The 22450-nt window shown below is 45.2% G+C and overlaps 1 protein-coding gene across 2 annotated transcripts in view; it reads left to right on the top strand.

Moving 5' to 3' along the window:
- Positions 1 to 22450, top strand: part of RTN3 (reticulon 3) — a 35666-nt gene that overhangs the window by 9575 nt on the left and 3641 nt on the right. Inside the window, exons 2-8 of one of the 2 annotated variants that reach the window (XM_077822284.1) lie at positions 1812 to 1862; positions 10874 to 13165; positions 18771 to 18978; positions 20538 to 20676; positions 21202 to 21271; positions 21907 to 21953; positions 22338 to 22396. In XM_077822284.1, the coding sequence (XP_077678410.1) occupies positions 1812 to 1862; positions 10874 to 13165; positions 18771 to 18978; positions 20538 to 20676; positions 21202 to 21271; positions 21907 to 21953; positions 22338 to 22396 (2866 nt within the window). The remainder of the gene's footprint in view (positions 1 to 1811; positions 1863 to 10873; positions 13166 to 18770; positions 18979 to 20537; positions 20677 to 21201; positions 21272 to 21906; positions 21954 to 22337; positions 22397 to 22450) is intronic. The other variant, XM_077822285.1, reaches the window with a different exon arrangement.

The following is a 22450-nucleotide window of genomic DNA, read 5'->3' as shown; positions in this document are numbered from 1 at the left end:
ATAGTTCTTATGTTAAAATCTGCTGTTAAGAAGGGGGCTTTTGAGGGGGGAAAGTGAGACGGCTGTCAAGTTAGACTGGTAGACTCTCTTCCCATTGTGTAGACCCAGTGGAATTCTTGGCAAAACGTTTGCAACTTTGTTCCTGAAGTTCCAGAACTTGCTGTCCTTCTGTTTCCACAGGATTATAGCGGAAGGTAAATGAGTCACCTGCAGCTATCTGAAGAGTTAGACTGGTTCTGAACAAACAAACAAAAAACCAACAAAGAGGGAACACAGTCTAGTGCTTCAAGCAAGAGACTGGGAGTAAGGACTCCAGGGTTCTATTCTCTTCTGTGCTACTGCTTTTTATTGGACCTCAAGATTAAAGCTTTAGAGGTGGGAAATGGAGGCGGTGGCATTTGCTTGAGGTCACACAGGAAGTTGATGATAACAAGTATAGTTGGTTCCTGGTCCCATGCTCAGTCCACTAGACCATGCTGCGTCCAGTACATGGTATACCATGTACTTCAAATGTGAAGAATAAGGTTTTGAAATTTCATATGCAGAAACTGATGAACTCATCCTTTATATGGTAAAATCAGTTTAAATTCTAAAGGCCATATTTTCACATCCATGTGAGAGACAAAAATTCCACAGGTTTGGCTGTCTTTCTTAGAATAGAGTCCAACAACTTAGAATCATAGAATCATAGAATATCAGAGTTGGAAGGGACCTCAGGAGGTCATCTAGTCCAACCCCCTGCTCAAAGCAGGACCAGTCCCCAGTGTTTGCCCCAGATCCCTAAATGGCCCCCTCAAGGATTGAACTCACAACCCTGGGTTTAGCAGGCCAATGCTCAAACCACTGAGCTATCCCTCCCCCTGTTGCAGGTGGAAATAAAAATAAATCCCCTTGTTTCTAGACAGTCTTTTTGGATATCTCTTAAGATAAGAACTGGTGCATTATGGGACAGTGGTGTAATGGTGGGGTTTTGGTTTGGAGATAAAGTGCACACGTTAAATGAAGTAATAGAACTTCAGTATTTCTTTTTTAGGAAGCACAGAATTAAAATGTATTTTTTCTTTGTATAATGTGTGTCTGATTTTAATGAAGGCTGTTTTAGATCCCTGTTAGGAGATGCTATGAGAATAGAAAACCATATTTAAAGAAAGTGGACTATGTAGTTGCCAGAGGTGATTCTGTCTTTGAAGTTGGATGTTTAGAATGGATCTATGGTACCCTTCCCATGCAGCCTTCATTCGAGTAAACTTGTTTTGTAGTGGGTTTGGGGAGATGTGTAGTTTACAGCTAAGACAAGTGGGAATCAAACTTTTAACAAGGGAAGCATCTTTCAGTAACCCCACATATACTAACATGTGTTCAAGCTTTTTTGCATTGGTGTCACTTGCATTAAGAGTCTATTGTGGCAGCACTGAAAACCCATTTATTAGATGGGTGTAGCTGATGCAGTTACCACCACTTCAGAAGATGTGCACATAGTACTGAAGACACTTGCAAAACCCTAACAAAAACCTAATGAATTCACACAAGCACTGACTGTCCCCCGTTTCCCTCATAAAGTAACAATGGAACAGTATATTATGGAGACGTATCCTTTCTAACCAGATGGGGTGAAACTGACTGCTTGGCTTAATATTCATAGTTGCTTCGTTTAATAATAATAATAAAAAAAAGTAAATGAGCTGTTGCAGAAAGGTGAGTGAATGGATTAAGAAACTCTTCTCCCACAGTGGCATTTCTGCACCTGTTGAGGTTCACTGCAAAGCAGTGTGTATAACTGTCAAATTCTCATCCTGTATATTTTCTTTCAGATTCCTTTGTTTCTTCCTCTCAGCCTGTCTCTCTCTTTACGACTTCACAAGGCAAGTCTGTCATTTTCTTGTACGCTAATAAAAGAAAAATGTTGAGAAAGGCTGTAACTGGGGCATAAGGCTTTCTCTTGTCCAGAATTATCCCTTAAAAATCTATAAGTAGCTTCAAAACAGTTCACCATGTGAACCACTCAGCAGTTGTTGGCTAATGATCTGGTGCAGCCAAGCTACTCTCTTATGGCCTGGTTGCTAGTGCATAATATGTTCTTCTTCGTGTAAGAAAGATAAAGACCTGCTCTTCCCTCCTCATGCAGCAGTTAGCTAATGCTATCAACAGCAAATTGGCAAAAGGGATCTATAGCTGTGAGCCAAGGAGCATGTGCAGGATTTCCTAATGTACATAACGACCCTGAAGAAATAGAGGTTTGGGAGAACAGGACAGGTTTGCTGCTGTTCATGTGGAAAACTCCTGGGAAACTACTGATAGTCTTGTCTTTTGCTGAATTCTTTGTGGATTAGTACCATAATCCAGGGAGGCAGTCGGCTGACATGTAGGACTGGCTGCCCATACTATGTTGTGGCTTTTCTTTTCATCCTGCTGCTGATAGAGAATTGGCACTGTAGTCTGCGCATGTCTTGGGCGCAGTCCTGCAAGGAATGCAGAGAAAGTTGGAGGGGAACACTGTGCTTTATTTGTCCTGCTATAAGCCCTTCATTATTTTGAGGGGAGGCAGCATGTACGCTGGTTCTCAAACTTTTATACTAGTGACCCCTTTCACGTAGCAAGCCTCTGAGTGCGACCCCTTCCCCCCCCCTTATAAATTAAAAACACATTTTTATGTCTTTAACACCATTATAAATGCTGCGGGCAAAGTAGGCTTTGGGGTGGAGGCTGACAGCTTGCGACCCCCATGTAATAACCTCACAACCCCCTGAGGGGTCCCAACCCCCAGTTTGAGAAGTAGTAGTCTAGTAGTTAGAGAAGGCAACTTGGACTGAGCCTCATAGGTTCTACCCGTAGCTTTGATATTGACTTGCCATATGGGCCTTGGGCAAGTCACTTCCCCTCCTTATTTGCTAGTCTGTGGAATGGGGATGATATCTACCAGAAAGCATTTTACAAAGATGATAGGTTCTGTCTGATTAGTGAAAGGTGTATGTTGTGCTGGGAACCTGGTCAGTGGAGAACCTGTTTAGAAAATCCCAGTAAAATCCCTTCAGCTCAGAGTTAAAATAAGTGATTGTTCCTCTGAATAATTCTGCTTAGGCTTGGGTAGGATTATGTTTCTAAAAGCTGGGAATTGTGACCTGTTGATTAAATTGGTTGCTAACAATGGGCCCCACCAGAACTGGTATTGGCAAAACATCTTGGCTACTAGTATATGCAGTGCCTTAGTGGCATTGACCTAACAGCTGAGGAGAGGGAATAGCAAAGCCTCTCCCTATGTCTTCTCTGGTAGCTACAGTAGCCTGCTGTTGGTATGAAATTCTGACCCACCGTATAGTGATGCATCTAACAGTAAGTACAGTAATGCAAATGCATCAGTGCTTTAGCTTATGCTGTGGATTCCCTGGAGGAAATTGACACCGGTATAGTTCAGGCAGTGGTAGGAGTGGGGAATGCTGTGTCCTCTCACCATTTCATATCTCATCCCATGTCTTGTCATGAATGCAAATGATACCATCCTATACATGTGAAGCAACCAAATATACTTTCTGAACCATATACTTAATAGGATGCTAAAGTGCAGCAGCTGACAGAATAGAAATGACTAGACAACAGATACCTTAATATGCCACCTTTTTCTAACCTGGGATGGGGAGATAAACTATTGGCCCATAGTTTGTTAGTATAAGGAGGAACTTAAGCTACGAAAACTGCTTGAGGTCGGAAATGACTTAAGTTTCCATTCTCTACAGCAGTGGTTTTCAAACTCTGGGTCGCCACCCAGTATTGAATCGCAGAATGTAAGGCACTGGGTCACAGCGGTTCTGGTCAGCACCACTGAGCAGGCCGTTAAAAATCCTGTTGGCGGTGCTGCCCAGCTAAGGAAGCAGCCAGCTGTTGGTCCAGTTCCAAGCACTAGCTCCGCACTCCCATTGGCTGGTTTCCGACCAATGGGAGCTGGGAGGAGGTGGGTGTTGCCTGCGGGCAAGAGCCATGTGGAGCCACTTGCACACCTCTGCCTAGGAGCCAGACCTGCTGCTGGCCGCTTCCGGGGTGCCTGCCTTAGCACCCCTGGTGCACCGCTGACTGGGAGCCGCCGCAGGTAAGACCACACCCCATTTGCATGCCCTGATCCTCCTACCCCAGCCCTGAGCCCCCCCAATCCAGAGCCCCCTCCTGCACCCCAAAGCCCTCATCACTGGCCCAGAGCCCTGACCCCCTCCTGCACCCCAACCTCCTGGCTCAGCCTTGAGTCCCCCCCAAACCCGGAGCCCCCTCCTGCACCCAAAACCCCTCATCCCCGGCTCAGCCCAGAGCCCTGACCCCCACCCCCCTGCCCCAGCCCAGAATCCCCTCCTGCACCCTATAGCCTGCACCCCAAGCCCAGAGCCCCCTCCCATACCCCAAACCCCTCATCCCCAGCTGCATTGGGTTGTGGGCATCAACAATTTTCTTCAACTGGGTCGCCAGAAAAAAAGTTTGAAAACCACTGCTCTTCAGGAACAAAGCCGTTCACTAAACCAAAGTCTTGGTCTACACATAGATTTTGTATCAGTATAATTACTTTGTTTAGAGGCTGTGATGTTAACTGACACAGTTATACCAGTACAACCCCTGGTATATGATGCATCCTTTTACTAGTATAACTGTCTTATACCAGTAAAATTTATTTCCCTTCCTAAATAGAAATAGGTATACTAGCAGGAAGCACCTTTATACTGATATAAATGCCTCTGCACTTGTGGGGGGAGGAGGGGATGTTTTAATGCTCTAACTATCCCGGCATAGTTAAAATGGTACAAGTTTTCCGTAAAGACAAGACCTATGATAGTTATAGGCAAATTCAACTAGATCCAATCCCTTAGCATACAATTTCTTAAAAACCAAATGGAGCAAAAGAGTCTGTAATCTAGGAGTGTTCTTATATGGATTTAACTTGCATCCACCAATTCTAATTTTTCAGCACAGACCTTTTGAAATTTAGGAAACTTCGGGTGCTGGAAACACCAGAAGTATTCAGACAAGATATGAGTGCATCAGCTTAGCGCTTGTATCAGCCTGTCGTTGGAGGTGCTGTTCATTTAACTTGATAAACAAAAGGTTGGGTCTATTGGAGCCACCAGAGTTACTAGTTTAACCCTGATTTCACAGTTGAACTTGAATAAATTGTGATCCCCTCATATAAGGGACAGCCAGAACTCCAGGGTAGAATGAAAGATTGTCATGCCTTAGCTGACCAGAAGGTTAAGAAACTTCAAAGCTGACCCTCCTTCAAAAAGGGCTAAGGAAAAGAGCTGATTCCCGACTTACATGAATAGGATAATCTAAGGTAAAGCCTGCTATGCAGTATCAGAAACACATTCTTTATTTGGCTGTCTAACCAATTCACCCAGCTGACACAGTACACTCCAGGCATCTGGAATAGGAAGTTGCAATACTGAAGAACTTTGGGGCAAGCGGTGGGAACAAAGTTGTTAGCCGGTTACAGCCTTTTAAAAAACATTTTTCTTTCTATTCTGTCCCCGTTACTAAAGTCCTTTGCAACCTGGCTTGACTGCAAAGTGTCTGCTGGCTAACTTCCTATCTTGGTGCTGTGGCTGTCAGGTGCTGATACTGCTTTGCACGTTTTTAGCTTCAATCTTCATGTCTGTTGTATGTGATTGGATTAGAAATAACACACATTAGTTCAGTGGCAAAAAAAGCCTGAATATTTTTTTCAAGCTAATCACTTAGGGGGTGCGTGCGTGTTTGTGTGTATGCACATGCTGTTAAAGGTTCGGAATCAAGTGTCTATTACCCTATTAAAGTAGTAAGTATGTAGTGGTTGCTACACCACTTAATTAGCTTGCTACAGATCTCCGATGTAAATTCATGTTTTACCATCAGCTAACATACCTTTAGACTTTGAAGTAGCAAATTTTACTTATGAATTTATGCAAACCAACTAAGCAAGTGGTATAGACAGCAAGATGCAGAACACTTCGGACGGAGAATCAAATATAAGCTAACTCTCAAATCTGAAAGAGAAATGACCTCAACACTGAATTCTATCATGTGGAAGAGTGCATAGCAAGTTGATTTGACCTGTAAGTTGAGCAAGGCTCCTACAGATATCTCCCATTCTAAGGGTAGCTTTTGTAGGATTTCTTAAAATGGCTTTGAAGCTGAAGAGGAAGGGTGGTCAGGTCAGGGAGTTTGCCTGGGACTCAGGAAACCCACATTTAATTTCCTGCTCTGCCACAGACTTCCTGTGTGACCATGAGCAAGTCACTTAGGTCTAGTCTACATTAGAAAGCTAGGCTGACCTAGCTACCTCGCTCAGGGATGTGAAAAAATCACAACCCTGAGACACTTAGTTAATCTGACCTAAGCCCCAGTGTCAACAGTCCTAGGTCGAGGAAGACCTTCTATCACTGTAGTTAAGTGTTTGCACTACAGTGTTTTAGCTGTGCCCTCTGCAGTGTTTCTAGTGTAGACATACACTTAGTCTCTCTAGGCTTCAATTTCCCCTCTGTACAATGAAGATAAGAACATTTCCCCTACCTCACAAAGGGGTGCGAAGATAAATATATTCACAATTGTGAAGTGCTCATATTAAAGAGATGAGAGGGCAATTGAGTACCTTAGACCTGTTTTTCGACTTTATAAATGAGGAAACCTGTTGTGGGATTCTTGCATCTTCCTCTGAAGCATCTGGACCCTTGGAGATTGGATACTGATCTAGATGGGACCCAGATCTCGTCCAGTTTGGCAGTCCTATGGCTATAACAGAGGAGTTGCATATCAGATCAGTATTCCCTAAGTGTGTGCTTGCCATTGCAGTTTAAACAGATACTAACAATTTTTCATATTTCCATAGAGAAGTTGGGTAGAAATGTCTTGATCCTCCATTTTGAAATAAAAAAGCAAAAGGAAACAGTTTTTTAAAAGGCAGCTTTTCATGCCACCTTCATGCATCATCAGTTAACAGGGACAGAGCCTCATTTGAGCTCAGTGCAAACTGGATGAAATTCTCTGGCCTGTGATACACAAGAGGTCAGACTTGATGATCTAATGTTCCCTTCTGGCCTTACTCTATGAATATTTTTTCCTTCAGTCTCTTATCCCTCAAGCCATAAGAAACATCTGAGTGTTTTCCCCTAGAAACTAAAAGATCACTCTCTCCAAGTTGCCTGACTTTAATATGGGTTTTGTAGTGTGATTCTAGTGTCTTTCTTTATGCGCATACTCTGATTTGGAGAATACAAGTCAATCACATATAGGAGGCCTGTGTTTCAGATGAACCTTTTAATTGTAGAGCCTTGTCTTTTGATGAAATGAACCTTTATAGATCCATTAGAACAGTGACTTTCAGCCTGTGGTCAGCAGACCCCCTGAGGGTCCATGGACTGTGCCTAAGATTTCCAAAGGGGTCCATACCTCCACTTGAAATTTTTTAGTGGTCCACAAATGAAAAAAGGTTAAAAACCATTGTTCTAATGCAATGGTTCTCAACAGATTTACAATTGTGGGCTGCCCCAGACCCCTAAGCCCAGCGCTCCCTGCCCAGAGACCCCTCAGAGTGGGGCCAAGAACAAACCCCTGGGCCTGGGCAGCCAGGACCCAGACCCCGCCACGCAGGGCCAGGCAGCTGGGGCCGGGCAGCCAAGACCCAGTTTATTTTAGCACACTGCGGGGCTGCAGTTGTGTGCTAATTGGGCCGCATGTGGCCCGGGGGCTGTGGGTTGAGCACCACTGCATTAGAATATACCAGCTCCGTCTAATATCTCAAGTTCTAGCCTTAGGAAGGACAACGTTCCATCCCTGTACCTCCGAAAGCTGTTACATCTTGGCCAAGACTTCCAGTTGCAAGGGTGACTGCCACACACTCTTAATCTAGAAAAGTCCTGATGCACCTTTAATTTCATGGCTGAATTCTGTCATCCTTTACCTTGTTACTTCAAGTCCTAACAGTTTTGTGTGTCCCCATGTGGGAGAATGCAGGCAGAGTTGAGAAGAACTTGTTACTCAAAAGTATGAGAAACATGCTGCATGTTTTGCCAGTGCTCTCCTATAAAGAGGGGCCATTAGTGATCTACACATAGTTTTGTCATCCTACATTAGTAAACTTAGGAATTCATTTCACTTAAACCATAATTTTTCTTCAAAATGAGTACAGTTTTCCTCCAGATGAATCCAGAAAATACCTGGATGATGCTTTGTGTAGTAGTGGTCACTCTTCCAACTTGCATAGCACATTTTACTACTCTAAGGTAACAACTTCCTCGCATCAGAACGACATTTCCTGAATGTTGGTATTAAGTTTATAGGGCTACTGTGGAAAATGGCTGTTGAAGGTCTACCAGCTGAAATGTTAGGAAGATAATTTCAAAGTTGGGTTTTGAACACTTGAGGTGTTTCTCATGTGGTGAGAAGTCTTGGGGCACCTTCTGAAAATGGGTAGAAATTTTGAACACTAAGCAAAATTCACAGTGACAGTCCTCTGCTAGGTTAAAAGCTCTCATTTGGACTTCAAGAGCATTAGGCTCTGAAAATCAGGCACACAGGAAAATAGTTTCTACTCCTTGTAGTGTAAGCTTGGTTTAGACAGAACCGCTATGTACAGGCAGCTTAAAACTTCAGGGCAGCTGCCCTTAAATCCTCTCATGCTCTGTCCGACCCCCTCCTCCTTGTTCAGGCTTGGATTCCTTGAACGTGCATGAGTGCCACACGGAATGAACTGGGTGTATTCTGTGTCGTAGAAGTGTAGGGTTGGAAGAGACCTCAAGTGATCCTTTAGTTGAGCTGCTGCGCTAAGGGAGGACCAAGTAAAGCTAGACCATCCCTGACAGGTGTTTGTCTAACCTGTTCTCATAACCCTCCATTGATGGGGATTCCAAAACCTCCCTTTGAAATCATGGGAAGCTATGTTTCCTATTGGCCATCTAAGAACATAAGAGTGGCCTTACTGGGTCAGACCAAAGGTCCATCTAGCCCATTGTCCTGTCATCTGACAGTGGGCAATGCCAGGTGTCCCAGAGGGCTAGAAGATAACTTACCATACAAAAAACCTTTCCCTTTTAGGATGCTAGTAATATTTTCATATAATTGTAGCAAGCCCTGTCAATATCTACTGCTGCACAGAGCCTGCACAGCAAGCAGGCCATATCCAAATACATTACTTCATTTGTGATCCTGCTGGCAATGTTAACCCTATATTGGAGACTAACTTTCATGTGTGAAGCTGTATATTGCCTGAACTGTGAGTGTGGAGCAGCGTAAAGCATACTTACATCAGATTAGACGTTCAGAATATCCTGACAGACGTTCCTGGACAAGCTAGAAATATACATAGTGTGCTTTAAAAAAAAATCTATGTTTTTGCATCTTTCAGCAGAGAGGGAAGTGGGTATAAGTGACCATTTTCCAGATTCAACAGATCATATAACAGATAGTAGAAATGAATGTTATGTAGGTATGAGCTAAACTATTAAAATAAATTGGCCATTTATTTTTCCAAACCCCTTCTTTGAAGTGTTGTGTTGGGAAGCCTGTTGTGGTGGTGGTAGGAAAGTAGTCAGTTTCATCGCAGGTGTCCTCTTAGCATGTAGGTTAAGACAGATCTCACGGGTTTATGCCTTGTTACATCTGTGTTCAGTATGAAACAGCAACATGTTTTAATGTAAATAACTTAATCAGAAAGTGGACAGCATTCCATGTGAAATCCTAACGGTTCTGCATTGAGCAGCCTTCTTCTATGCTGTGCTTTTCAAAGCATGCAGCACACATTTTCCCAGGCACTTGCTCTGATTCATCTTGTATGAAGTTGTTTAGAAGCTGATCGACATGGCTGAATCGCTAAGGAACTGCAGCCACATAGACCCAAATTGTGCCTGAGGCGCACTCTCTCCCACCTGCAAAGGGATTGGCCCAACCTCTGCTCCTTTCACAATTGTAATTCTGTTTGGAGGGAGTGTCTCTACACTGCATGTAGCCCAGACTAGTTCCGTTGGCAGTGCAATCAGAGAAACTGCTCTGAGCGCATCTGCAATAACACTGGGTGAAGCTTTTATCACAGCACACACAAAGCTCAAGGAGACTTGAGTGATGGTAGGAGACACACCCTATAAACTCCCGCACTCTAGACTGCAAGTGCTAGATGAGACACCACCTGTTGCTGGTATAACCAGACTGCCTTTCTAGACACTATTGGGATGGGACTGCCATCCCAGCTCTGCAGGGTATGTTGCCACTAACGTTCTTGCGTCATCCCCCCCTCGCTGCAAGAACAGGGCAGAACCCCACCCACATGCTTGAGTGGAGCAAGGGAGGACTAGTTGCCTTCCACTCCACATAGAAAGCAAACTAGAATTCACTCCTTCCATATACTGAGGTGAATAGTTAAGAGGCAATAGCTACAGTATTGACATTACAGTGCAGGTGTCCTGATGCTTTCAGTTTTTTTCAGGAGTCATTTTAATTTGCGTGATGGTGAATTTAGGCTCTTATTGGAACTGTACTATTTGTTTTGCAGTCCCATCAATGCCTTAAGTAGCATGCAGCAAAAAGTTCAGACACTTATTTTGTATTGCTATTGTTAACCCGCTCAGCATGCATAAGTTCCTCCACCGCTGCTTTGTGTACTTAATTTTGCAGGCCTTAACACTCCCCTTCATGTGCTATGAAATCACAGCTGTAAACTGGCAGCTTGGAAAGTATTGGTGTAAATTGCAACCTCTTGTGTAACGTGGCTTTCCTGTCCTATGGCTGGCAGTTCCCTGCATGTTTGCCAAGGCTGGTGTCTCGGGTCTTGTCTTTTTCCCCCCCTAGATCCCAAGAGAGCATGTTGCCTGCTTGACTTTTAACTTGTAACTGCATTCTGTGAATCTCTCCCTCTCTCAAATCCTGGCCTCAGAGAGGACAGCTTCTCCTCTCTCTGATAAGGCAGCTTCAGGGATTCTGGGATCTGAAAACCAAACCCTTGGCTTGACAGCTCGGGCAGACAGCAGCAGAGAAATAGACAGCAAGCCCCCTCCCTCAAATGAGGTGGAAGAACTGGTGGTTGCTGTAGACAACAAAAGAATGGATAGCTTCCGTGGGCCAAGTGCCGATTCTGGAATAGAGGCAACATCCATTGGGTCCCCTGGGTCGGAAGGCTCCCCATTTTCTACTGGAGCAGAACCTCATTCCTACAGCCCAGTGATTTCAACTAGTTCCCCAGAACAAACGTATGTGAAGGGCACCAGTATCTGCCTGTCAGAAAATGGTAAGGCTGAACAAAGCAGACGTAAGGATCAAGATTTTATGGACCAAACCAAGAGTATCACTACAGGCAGTGAATCCAGATTTACTTTCCTGATTGACCAGAAGCAAGATGCTGAGCAATCGCTGATCAAAGGTGTCTATCCGCAGTCTTCCACTCCATCTGGTGGAGAGACCACTATAGAAAAAGACTCTCCCGAATCGCCATTTGAGGTGATTATCGACAAAGCAGCATTTGATAAAGAGTACAAGGATTCATTAATTAGCAACTCCAGCGATCTCAGTAGCAACTGGGTGATGCACAGTGAGAGAGAGCTTCTTACGGATATCCCAGAAGACCGTGTCTGTGAGTTCCAGGTGAAAACTCGTAGCGGGAACAGCATTCCAACAGGACCCGGGCTGTCTCGCCAGTCTTCAGGTACAACAGCTGCATTGGAAGAAGTGTCCAAATGTGTACGCGAGATGCACAGCTTCACAAATGAGCTGTTGAACTGGGACTTGATTCCTAAAGTAGAGCATTCTGACAAGATCGCTGAAACCTCAGACCTAACTGCAATGCCCTCCAAAGAGGTTGGCAGCACTCCTACACAGCCAGCAGGCAACAGGACAGAAGCATGCAAAGCACCCTCCCCTCATCCTGTCGCTGTCAGTGTCCAGCAGAAAGATACAGCGTATACAGACTTAGCAGAGCCTCGATTTGAGAAACATGTTCCTCTGGACAAAGAAGCTGTTAAAATGAAGACTGCTTCACCGGCTGCAGTTGAACTGAAGGCTGATGGGAGCTGGCCAAGTTCTGGCCTGGCTGAAATCACAGATGCAGACAGCTCTGGCGAATCTGATGACACAGTGATAGAGGATGTGCCCGTAGATTTGGCCTATGGAAATGAGAAGCTTGTCCTTCAACCCACAGATAGCGGCGTGGCACCAGTGGAGAAGCTGACCTTAGCTCCAGTTACTGCTGGCAAAACAGGAGACTGGATAATTGCAGATAATGAAGAGGCACCTAACAAGCTGCACAAACGCAGCAGAGACAGTCATTCACCCTCTAAGACACCAGAAGATAATCAGGGGTTCACGGATGAGTTTGAAACTATAGAAACACATCCAGACATTGTTGGAGGGAGTCCAGTTGCTGAAGCAAAGCATCCTAAGTCGTCCACTCTGGACTTGACGTCTATAAATATGCAGCATTCAAGCAGCTGGGATCCAGGTCTCCTTGGAAAACCACTCAACACTGGTGAAAATCTCAGCATTTCTCCAACAGCAGCTCCACTGAAGGATCTTAGAAACATGCCGAACGAGAGAGTCCCCCTCTCTCTGCCCTTGGGTAATTTGGAAGAACAAGAGCATCCAGATCCCTTACGTGGGGAGAACTTTGTGGATTTCATGCGGGAATGCTTGAAGTCCAAGGGTAATGAGTCTCTGGAGGACCTGACAGAAACCTTCTCAGAGGCTGAAACTGCAGCTCTGAAAACCACTCCTCCAGGAAGATCTCTTTGTAAAGAAGAGACAAATAGGTCAGATGTGAAAGTGGATGGTGATTATGTTGTGCAAAGCATCACTGATGACAAAGGCAACTTCCAGAAACCTTTGTTCTCTCAAAGATCTCCCATGGTAGCTCAAGACTTTGAGCAGGAGCAGCTGACAATTAAGGCCCTCAAAGAACTAGGTGGAAAACTGGATGAGAAGCAGACTCCAACACAAAGTAAAATCTCCCCACCGGAAGGGGAAAGAACAGCACAGGACCATGACATCTCAGCACCTGCTCAGAAATCTGCCTTGGAGAAGAGACCTCTCTGCATCCATCAGCAAACAGATATGAAGCCTGCCCCTACCACAGCTCACATTAGTACTGATGGTGAAATCCCCAAAGAAGCTGTCTGGGATAGTGTGGCTGGATCTCCAGTAGAACATGCCCTAGTGAGGCTACTGACTGGGTTTTCAGGTAAACATTTTATATTGGAAATACAATACCAGTCTCTTGTCCTTATTTGCTTCTCAGACACTCACCTTGTTAATACCCTTAGAAATCTAGGTTTACAAAGGAAACCAGCTAACTTGCATTGTGGGTATAAGAGCACATCTCGGGTTCTGGGTGGTTTTAATCATGTTTTCCTCCTTCCTTGAGAACTTTTCTTCATGAATGTCCATGTGCTTTCTACCATTCTCCAAACAGAGCTGTTTGCTTGCTGAAGTCTGTCTGTCTTGTAGTTGTAAATTATTTGAAAACATGCCTTACAGTGAGAGACTCAAGCAGCTCTGTCTGTTTAGTTTAACAAAGCAAAGGTTAAGCAGTGTCTTGATGAGTCTACACAGAGAACAGAAATTTGACAATAGAGGGCCTTTCACTTGAGCAGACAAAGGTCTGACCAGATCTAATGGCTGGAAACTGATGTTAGACAAATTCAGCCTGGAAATAAGGAATTAACCATTGGAACAATTTACCAAGGGCTATGGTGGATTTTTAAATCCACACTGGATGTTTTTCTGAAAGGTTTGAATCAGAGCAAAGGGGAATTAATTCAGGGCAGTCCTGTGGGCCTGCGTTATACAAGAGATCAGACTAGATCCCGGTGTTCCCTTCTGGCTCTATAATCTGAATCTACTGCTACCCATTTCTGTATTTTCTGAATGCCTTCCATGTAAAATCACCAATAACAATGTCCCAAGTGGATTGCCTGGAGTCTTGAGGTCAGAACTCTGCTTGGGGAATAATTTGGGGCATAGGAGGTTGGGAATAAAAGACCCACCAATGTCCATTCCACTAGTATTTCTGTGTTAATCCATATTACACACAAATCAGATGGCCCACTAGAATAGCAAATACTCAGGGCCACAAACAGTTCTTTTAATAATGTGAAGCCCCTGAGGCTTTTGCATCATGTGGTTCGTTTTCGAAATGTCTGCAAACACAAGCACCGATTATTTTATAAGAGATTATTGTGAAAATTTCTTTACAGAAGATAAAGGCTTGGCTTGGCAGGGAAGTATGTATTGGAAAGAGGCCTGAATAGAAACTCTGTTCACAGTTCCAGTGTGGTTATGCTGGGAAGATAAATTTCAGTCTGGTTTTCAAAGCCCACTATCTAGTGTATGGACATAAAATAACAGGGGTATTGGGAAGAAATTTATGCACAGATTATAGGTGGGTTCAGTTAGTGTGAATGGAATGGCACTGGTGACACAAGTAACATTCCCATTAATGTGAGGGGCCAGAGTCTGTTCTGAACAGTTGTTGAACTGCACTGAATGAAATTGCTTCTGTCTTTGGAGCATCAGTGTGACCAGTCCCTGTTTTGGTGTTCAGATGCTGGCTGAATGCAAGGAACAATTAAATGCTGGCAAGCCGAGAGCATGGTTGAGTCGACTGGAGGTGGGGCCCAGGATGTGTAATCTTCCTTTAGGGTCATGTTTTCAAAAATGTTAAGCTACCATATGTCCTTCCTTGAGATTCAATGGAAGCAGTCCTGGGAGGGGACAGTATGAGTTGGGAAAGGGTGTAAACACCAAGGACAGTTCAGTTATTTGGGAGGCTAACGGAGAGAAATAGGTTTCAAGGGAAGCAGTGGAAGACACATTGCTTGTCCTGGGCATTAGACAATACATTGTAATGAGCAAATCTGCATCCTGCACTGCCAGGGAGATGAGACCCTTCCATATCCGGTTCCTGTGAATCTCTTAAATCTTCTATTCAGCCCACAGAGGGGTATATTTTTCATAGGAACTGGAGATAAGACTGCCAGGAATGTTCATGCAAGAATACATTTCTGTGGGGTTTTAAATGACCTGAGTGATTTCCATCTCGTCATTGATCTTATGTTCACAAATGCAAGGTCAGGAATCCCACAGTTTTCTAGGGAAGTGAGGAAAGCTTAAGTAACAGAGGAAAGCCAAGTGGAAGTTGAGTTTAGTTTGACAAACATACTCACCTGAGGTGTGGGCAGGAAACAAAAAGATGCTGTTGTGTGAATACTAGTCCACACTTCGCCCATAGGCATTGCTTTCATCAAGTGCAGCCAGCCTCCTCAGAAGTGAGGTATGATGCAGTTTTGTTGACATAAGAGATCCAGGTACCTCGTATGGCTGTTGTGCGGAGAGCTTTATCCTTAGATACTGGGCTAAAAACACATGTATGTTTGAGAGATGCTTGGATTCTAATTCCGGCATAACAGAGATGGCCTAGGAATCGCCAACCAAAATTCTCTGTGATGAGAATGTGACCAAGGCAGTTACACCCCCTCGGTGTATTTCTTCCTGCCCGTTCCATGGGAGGCTGGCTTTGTTCTCCTTTGTTCTAGTTTGGTCTAATACAGTGCAGACAAACTGTGGTTCTTGGCTTTCGCTCTCTCCAGCAATTTGGCTGGCAGAAGTGATTCCCTTCTGCATTGTTACATATGAGATTGACAGTCAGGCATCCCTTTATGGATAAACTATTTTTCTGCAGGTCAGGAGAGAGCGACCCATTTGAAAAGAGTTTTTTATAAATTTATCTTTGGCCAGTTGCCAGGCTCCTTCGTAGCTCAGAGAGCGCCTCTCCTGTCTCTCACAGTAACAGCCTTGTGCTGCTTTGTAAATGCCTCCTCTGTCCTCTTCTGAGGGCTCTGGATCTGGCTGGGGACGAATTTTAAAGAACGAAGCAGACTCCATTAACCTCTTTTGGTTCCTGTGCAGTGTAGGAGCTTAATCCGAGTGGAAAGGGCTTTGTTTTGAACCAAAGGGGATTGAAGCATCTGCCTTCACAACCTGAGCAGTTGGTCCTGTGCTCATAGTGGATATAGCGTCCTTGCTGCATGCTAAAGGAATTCAGGCTCCTAATATGCCTCCTCCCTTCCAACCCACCGCATTCATATTTTGCTTGGCTACAAGAATTCAAGCTAGAATACTGTACACACATGAAGGTGCAGCTGATTCCAGCCTATGATCCTCAGACCAGCAGGAGGCTGGGGATTGTAAATAGGCAAGCAAAGATAGCGCAATCAGATGGAGCCAAAGTCTGTTAGAGATTCTGGAATGTTTCCTTAACCTCTGATCTGAGTTATTGCACTTCCCATGTTCATCGTAATTCATCCATCAGCCCTGGCTCTTTTTCCTTAATGCTTGCACAACGTAAAAATAAAATTACTAAATCTGCCGCAGCCTGTAATCTGCCTTCAGCAGCATTATAATTCAAACCTAGAGATCTTAGATTGTTCTCACTTCCTCTCCTACCACGCTTCCCTTCTGGCTGCTCTGACAGTTACTGAAAACCAATTATGCCAAGCTGCTGGTGCAGAAACTGCCTGGGAGAGGAACTTGAGAAAATGGACACCCTTTATCCTTTTCCAAAACAACCAGACGGCTAGCTGTCTGCTCGGTTTCAATCTCAAGATGGCCAGAAGGGAGAGTTTGGGGGTTTTTTGTTTTGTTTTGTTTTTTAACCACGCTGCCCCACACACTACACTGCTAGGTCTGTTTTTAAATAAGCTGCCGCACTAGCGGGGTTCAGCTCTGGATATTTAAACAGAACAAAAAACCTTCCCCCTCAAAGTTGAGGCTTCACCAAACCCTTAAACTTCTCTAAAGCAGCAATGAAAAACATGGGGTAAACCCTGGAAATTCCTCCTTTTCTTTTTGTTCTGCCTGGAGTAGACTTGAATCACTTTCTTGCAGAGTTTGAGCTGGGAGCATGGATTAGGGCCAGTATTACTGGGAGTGGTGCTGGTTGACTGGCTGCCCAATTTTCTTCTACACTACTCCCCCCTTCCACACCCCACACACACACACCACCCAGCAGCCTGTCTCTAGTAGAATAAACAGCAGGGGAAAACCAGTTGGGGACTGCTGCAAATCCTTCTTCAGCTTAGTGTTTTTTCCGTCCTCAGGCTGCCATTAATGACAATGGCTCCCTCTTCTAGCGGAAGCAGGATACTGCAGGCAAAGCAATTAACACCCAAATCGTGCCTCTCCTGTCTGGTGACATTATTTACGAGGGTTGGAAAAACAAAGCCCTTCGAATCTAGGGAATACATAAAGGGATCTGCCTTATTCTGAACTGAGATTAAACCCTGGGCTTGGACCAGGTTCCCTAATTGCAGTTCTAAGCAGCTGTTAAAGAAGTGAGCTTATTTGTAAAGTAGAGCTTTAGAGAGCAATATGTGGTGCAGAAGTTAGTCCAAAGATAGTTGCAGATGATGCTGTTGCATTGTAAGTGGAACATGTCACCAATGTTATCAGTACTTCGATACCACAGCAGTGGGCGCTGTGTACGCACCGCAGACCCCGCTGTGGATTTGGTGATGGGTAGGGGCTGATGCTTCCAACACCAGCGTGTGGTGGCTGGGTACTATGAGAAGGCTGCCTAGGTGTGATTTAACCTGGTGTGTGAGCTTTGGGGAAAGACCAGTGTTACTCGTCTTCAGTCCCCCTGGGGTAAACATACAATGGATTGCACTGAAAATGAGACCGGGGGAGGGAGGGAGGTAGTGTAGTAGGTGGACTGTGATGACTTCATCCTAGCTAATGGACATTTTGAAGCTACTGCAGCTGTGTTTCCAGTCTCTGGAGCTCGGCTCACTCAGTTCTGCTCTGTGTGTCGCTTTTGCTAAGACTTGCTCAGCACTAAACAGGCTCCTCTCATTTTACAGTCAGTGTCCTTGACTGCTAGCCTTCCTCCATTCGGGTGACCCCCTCCATCATATTTCTTGGTGCATCACTGCATGGCCTTGCTCTTTAACCCTCCAGCAAAATCAGAATGCTGTGTTGCAATATCCCAACCATTCCAGGGCCTTTGAGGCACAGGGCTGACTTCTTGGCACATTCAGGCTTTGAAGAAATGGATGTGATGGAAGGGAGCGGCCCTTACTCAGACACAAATCTTCAGTGATAAAGGAAATGCTCTCCATGCAAACTTACATGCTGTTTTTAAAGACTTGATTTTAATCCGTCACTGTGACTGACAAGCAGGCATTTTCCTGCTCAGACTGCGTCTCATGACAGCTTACTCTGGACGGTCCCACTTCTCTGACAGGGTAACGCTGCCTAGCAGGAGCAGAGGATGGGAGGTTCCCAGCTGTGCTGCTAATATTGCAGAGTGACTTCACACAAACTGCTTAACATCGCCACTTCCTGGGTGTGAAGCAAGGCTCATGCTTGCTTCTCTCCAGTGGGGCTGAGTATTTGAAAGCTAAGAGAATTCTGCTTTGGGTTTGTTTCCACTTGTCTGGCTTTGAGCCCATCCCCTGTGTTCTGTGAGATATGTTGTATTGAGACTGATTACCTGGTGCTAAAAAAACACTAGTTGAAAGGATTTTCCTTCTTGGCTTCCTTAAAGAAGCATACACCTGTTGAATGCATTTGCAGATATGTAACATTAATGACTATGATTGGGCCTCTGGCCCTGTTGTCCATAGTGTATAGTGCAAGGGAACCTATGCAATAGGCCAGTAAAGCTACATCAGAGTGAGGATTACTTAACAAGGGCCTGTGCTGGATCCCCCACAGTCCAGCACTCTCCACTGCTCTGTTACCCCTGCCTCCATAACGTCCCCTTGTTTTGTCCCTTTCCTTGGCAGTGCATGATCTGATCTTCTGGCGGGATGTGAAGAAGACAGGCTTTGTCTTTGGCACGTCACTGATTATGCTGCTGTCTCTGGCCGCCTTCAGCGTCATCAGCGTGGTTTCTTACCTCATCCTGGCGCTGCTGTCAGTCACCATCAGCTTTAGAGTCTACAAGTCTGTCATCCAGGCCGTACAGAAGTCTGAAGAGGGACATCCATTCAAGTGAGCCAATCTTTTGTTCTTAGAGGTGTGGCCGTTGGATTGCCCTTCCAGTTACATAGCTAACTGGAATGACTTGCCCTGAGCTCTTTAGCATGTCGTAGCACTGGTATAGTGGAAATAGGAGCAAGATAGGTCACACAATATCATGTTCCCTTCTGTTCTTCTGGTTAATCTGTATCCTGTGCCAGGAGAGCGACTGCTCTGCAGTTCATGAGCTAGGTACCATCCCACCCCACCGGAACCATTGCACATAATGGAGTGACTTTGTGATACTAGCTATCTGTGCCCCCTGCTGGAGTAAGGGCTTCTAGCAGCATCCTGATAGTTATACACACAGCAAGCTTTAATGGGGGCAACAAAACTACTTAAACGTAAACTTGTTGGGGCAGGAACTGCCTTGTAATGTGTATTTATAGTGGGGTCACAATCCTGACTTGCAGTCTCTTGTGGCTGCCATAATCAGGCAAATGGCTTAGGGCTTATCTAATCCTGAAAATTAATCTGAAATAAAATCGGATGTGAATTTGAAGCAGATTAGGAACAGTTAATTTGGAATTTTGGAAGTGGATTAAGATAATTTGGAGTAAAGTGCTTTTATTCCAAAATCAGAGCATCCATGCAGGTAGCTAATCAGGAGTAGTTCCCCATGTAGACAAGCCCTTACTTTGCCAGTGGTTGCAGCAGAGAAGATTCCCAAAGTAATTGGTGGAACCTGTGGCTTTAGAACCCAAACAGTGGTGGTGTCCATATTATCCATTTTATATCATTGTGGTACTTAGACGCTCCGGCCAGGCTGGGCCCCCTTCTTCTAGGTGCTGTACAAACATTACATGACTGCCCTTGCCCCAGAGTGGACAATTTGTGATCTCCTCTCTCACAAATACCTCTCAACATCAATATTCATGTCAAGGCCACAGTGAAGGGGTCTGTGCATAAACAATGCGAATGTCCACATCCTCCAGGGAAGAACTAACTGGATCGGAGCCACACAATTCTGGAGATTCACCGTACTGGGATGTTCTTCCACACTAATCCTGCTGATGGCACTTCAAATGTGGCAGGCGCTTCCAAAGCAAGTGTAAATGTGTTTGAAGACCTCTCCTTCCCTCAGTTATCACTCAGGATGGTGCTGTCCCAGTTCCCCACCACTGCCCTTTCTTTCACCCTATCTGGTTCTCGTAGCAAATGTACCGGGTTTGAACTTCCAGGGTCAAGTCCCAAAGAATTTTCCCTTTCCTCCTGGCTGTGGGCCCTGCTCAGTGTTGTTCTCTGCTCCTCATGGAAGGCATTGGAAGGAGCTAGTCCATTGGGGCTTCTTACCTTGTTAGTCCTCTCTGAGTAACAATGCCCTGGACATATCATCTGTGAGGTTTAAACTTGAGATCTCTGAATCTAAAAGGATGAGGCTGTACTGCCTGAGCTAAAGGATTCATTAGCCCATAAGCAATAGCACACTCCTCTACCTCTGCGCATGATTTTGCACTGAGGGCGGGGGGAGAGTCATACTGATAGCACAGGGCTGACGTCTCTCATTGGGTGCAACTCTCTTGTTCTTCCAGAGCCTACCTGGACCTAGATATCACTCTCTCTTCAGAGGCCTTCCATAACTACGTGAATGATGCAATGGTGCAAGTCAACCGAGCTCTCAAACTCATCATCCGCCTCTTCCTGGTAGAGGACCTGGTGGATTCCCTGAAGGTTAGTGGGGGGGGGATTCCCTAGTGGCAGAGGGTATTGTTGGGCAGTGACTCTTCAGGAGGGAAGCCTGGCTCTGATGATACCTGCCTTTGGGAATCTTCCTTAGAGAGGGTACTTTCCTTAGAGCTCTGTAGCCCAAGCTAAATTCTGGACAGATCTGAAGTGGGAAAATAGCGCCGCAAACAGATGACTAGAGATCAGTGGGACAGGTCATTGCCTGAGGAAGATAGTTGGTGAAATAATATTAGGAATTTGTATTACAGCGCCAAGGAGCCCCAGTCATGGGCCAGGCTTTGTGCTAGGTGCTGTACACACACAACAAATATTCCCTGCCCCAAAGAGTTTAGAATCCAAGTGTTGCTGTGACCTTTCTAATAAAACAAAACTCGATGCCAAGGTGCCCAGATCAGCATACAGCAACTGGTGCTTTAACGTGGCACCGATCTAGCCTGCATGGAGGCAGGTCAGCGCTGCTGAGCAGCATGGCTGTGTCCCATTAACAGAACTCCACTGTTCCCTTCACAGCTGGCAGTTGTCATGTGGCTGATGACGTACGTCGGGGCTGTGTTCAATGGGATCACCCTCCTCATTCTTGGTAAGAGAGCGGCCACAGTTCAAGAAGGCAATGGTCCTCTGCACTGGGGGCATTTTCTGGGTCTAACATGGACCTCAAAGACTAGGCATTGGGAGCCATTGCATCAGCTTCTAGTTTGTCCATCCCTAACCAATGAACCTCTGTTTAATCCCTTAGTTCTCTTAGGGGCAGGGACTCGCAGTTAGGAGACCAGGGTTCTACTCTGCTATGGGGTTGCTGAGCACCCCTCAACATTAACTGATGGGTATTAAGGAGCCAAAAGGATGGCCAAGTGGTTGGCACACTGGGTTGGAACCTAGGAGAACCAGGTTCAATTCCCTGCTCTGGCACAGATATCCTGTGTGACCTTGGGCAAGTCACTTGGTCTCTGTGTCTTTTACCCATTTGTAAAATGGGGATAAACAGCACTACCTTGCCTCAGGGGTGCTGGGAGGATAGATCGATTAGAGATGGTGAGGGGCTGAAGTAAAAAGGGCATATAAATACCATAGATAGAACCCTGTTCTGATGCTGACTGCATTGCAGTAATTCTCTGGAACCAACAGTGCTGCACCTTACACAAGGCAGTATGTTTCCATGGGCAGCCAGAGTATAAAAAGCTATTGTCTTCCCAGTGACCTGTCTGTCTCTTGCAGGAGAATTGCTGATTTTCGGTATTCCAGTTGTCTATGAGAAATATAAGGTGAGTCATCACAATCTCCAGCCACACGCATCGTTTAGCAGCTTGTTTAGCTAGCAGATGCCTGAGGCACTGGATCCTTCTCCAAACACTGTAAAAATACCCTGCAATGGACTTTGTCAGAATTCCATGTGATGCATGTGAATTTAAGGCAGTAGCTCTGTTAGAAGAGAAATGCAGACATATCAGGAGTCTCCATGGTCCTAGCTAAAGTTTGTTATGCTAAGTTGGTAGCTGTGTTACAGAGGTCAGGTTGATTGTAATGGCCCCATCTGGCCTTAAAAGGTAAACTGAGGCAGCCATTCAGAGAACTATGAAGGGAAGCACTACTGCTGTCTGTCTACTACTACCCCTTCCAGCTGTCCTAACCCATTGGTTCTTCCTTAGACGCAGATCGATCACTACGTTGGAATCGCCCGGGACCAGACTAAGTCGATTATTGCAAAGTGAGTCCACTTCGCACTTCTCTAAAAACCCCACTGTCAAAATAGCACCTTCCC

This window comes from Eretmochelys imbricata, chromosome 7, assembly GCF_965152235.1.
Source record: "Eretmochelys imbricata isolate rEreImb1 chromosome 7, rEreImb1.hap1, whole genome shotgun sequence".
Taxonomy (NCBI): domain Eukaryota; kingdom Metazoa; phylum Chordata; order Testudines; family Cheloniidae; genus Eretmochelys; species Eretmochelys imbricata.
This window is presented reverse-complemented; position numbering and strand designations above follow the sequence as displayed.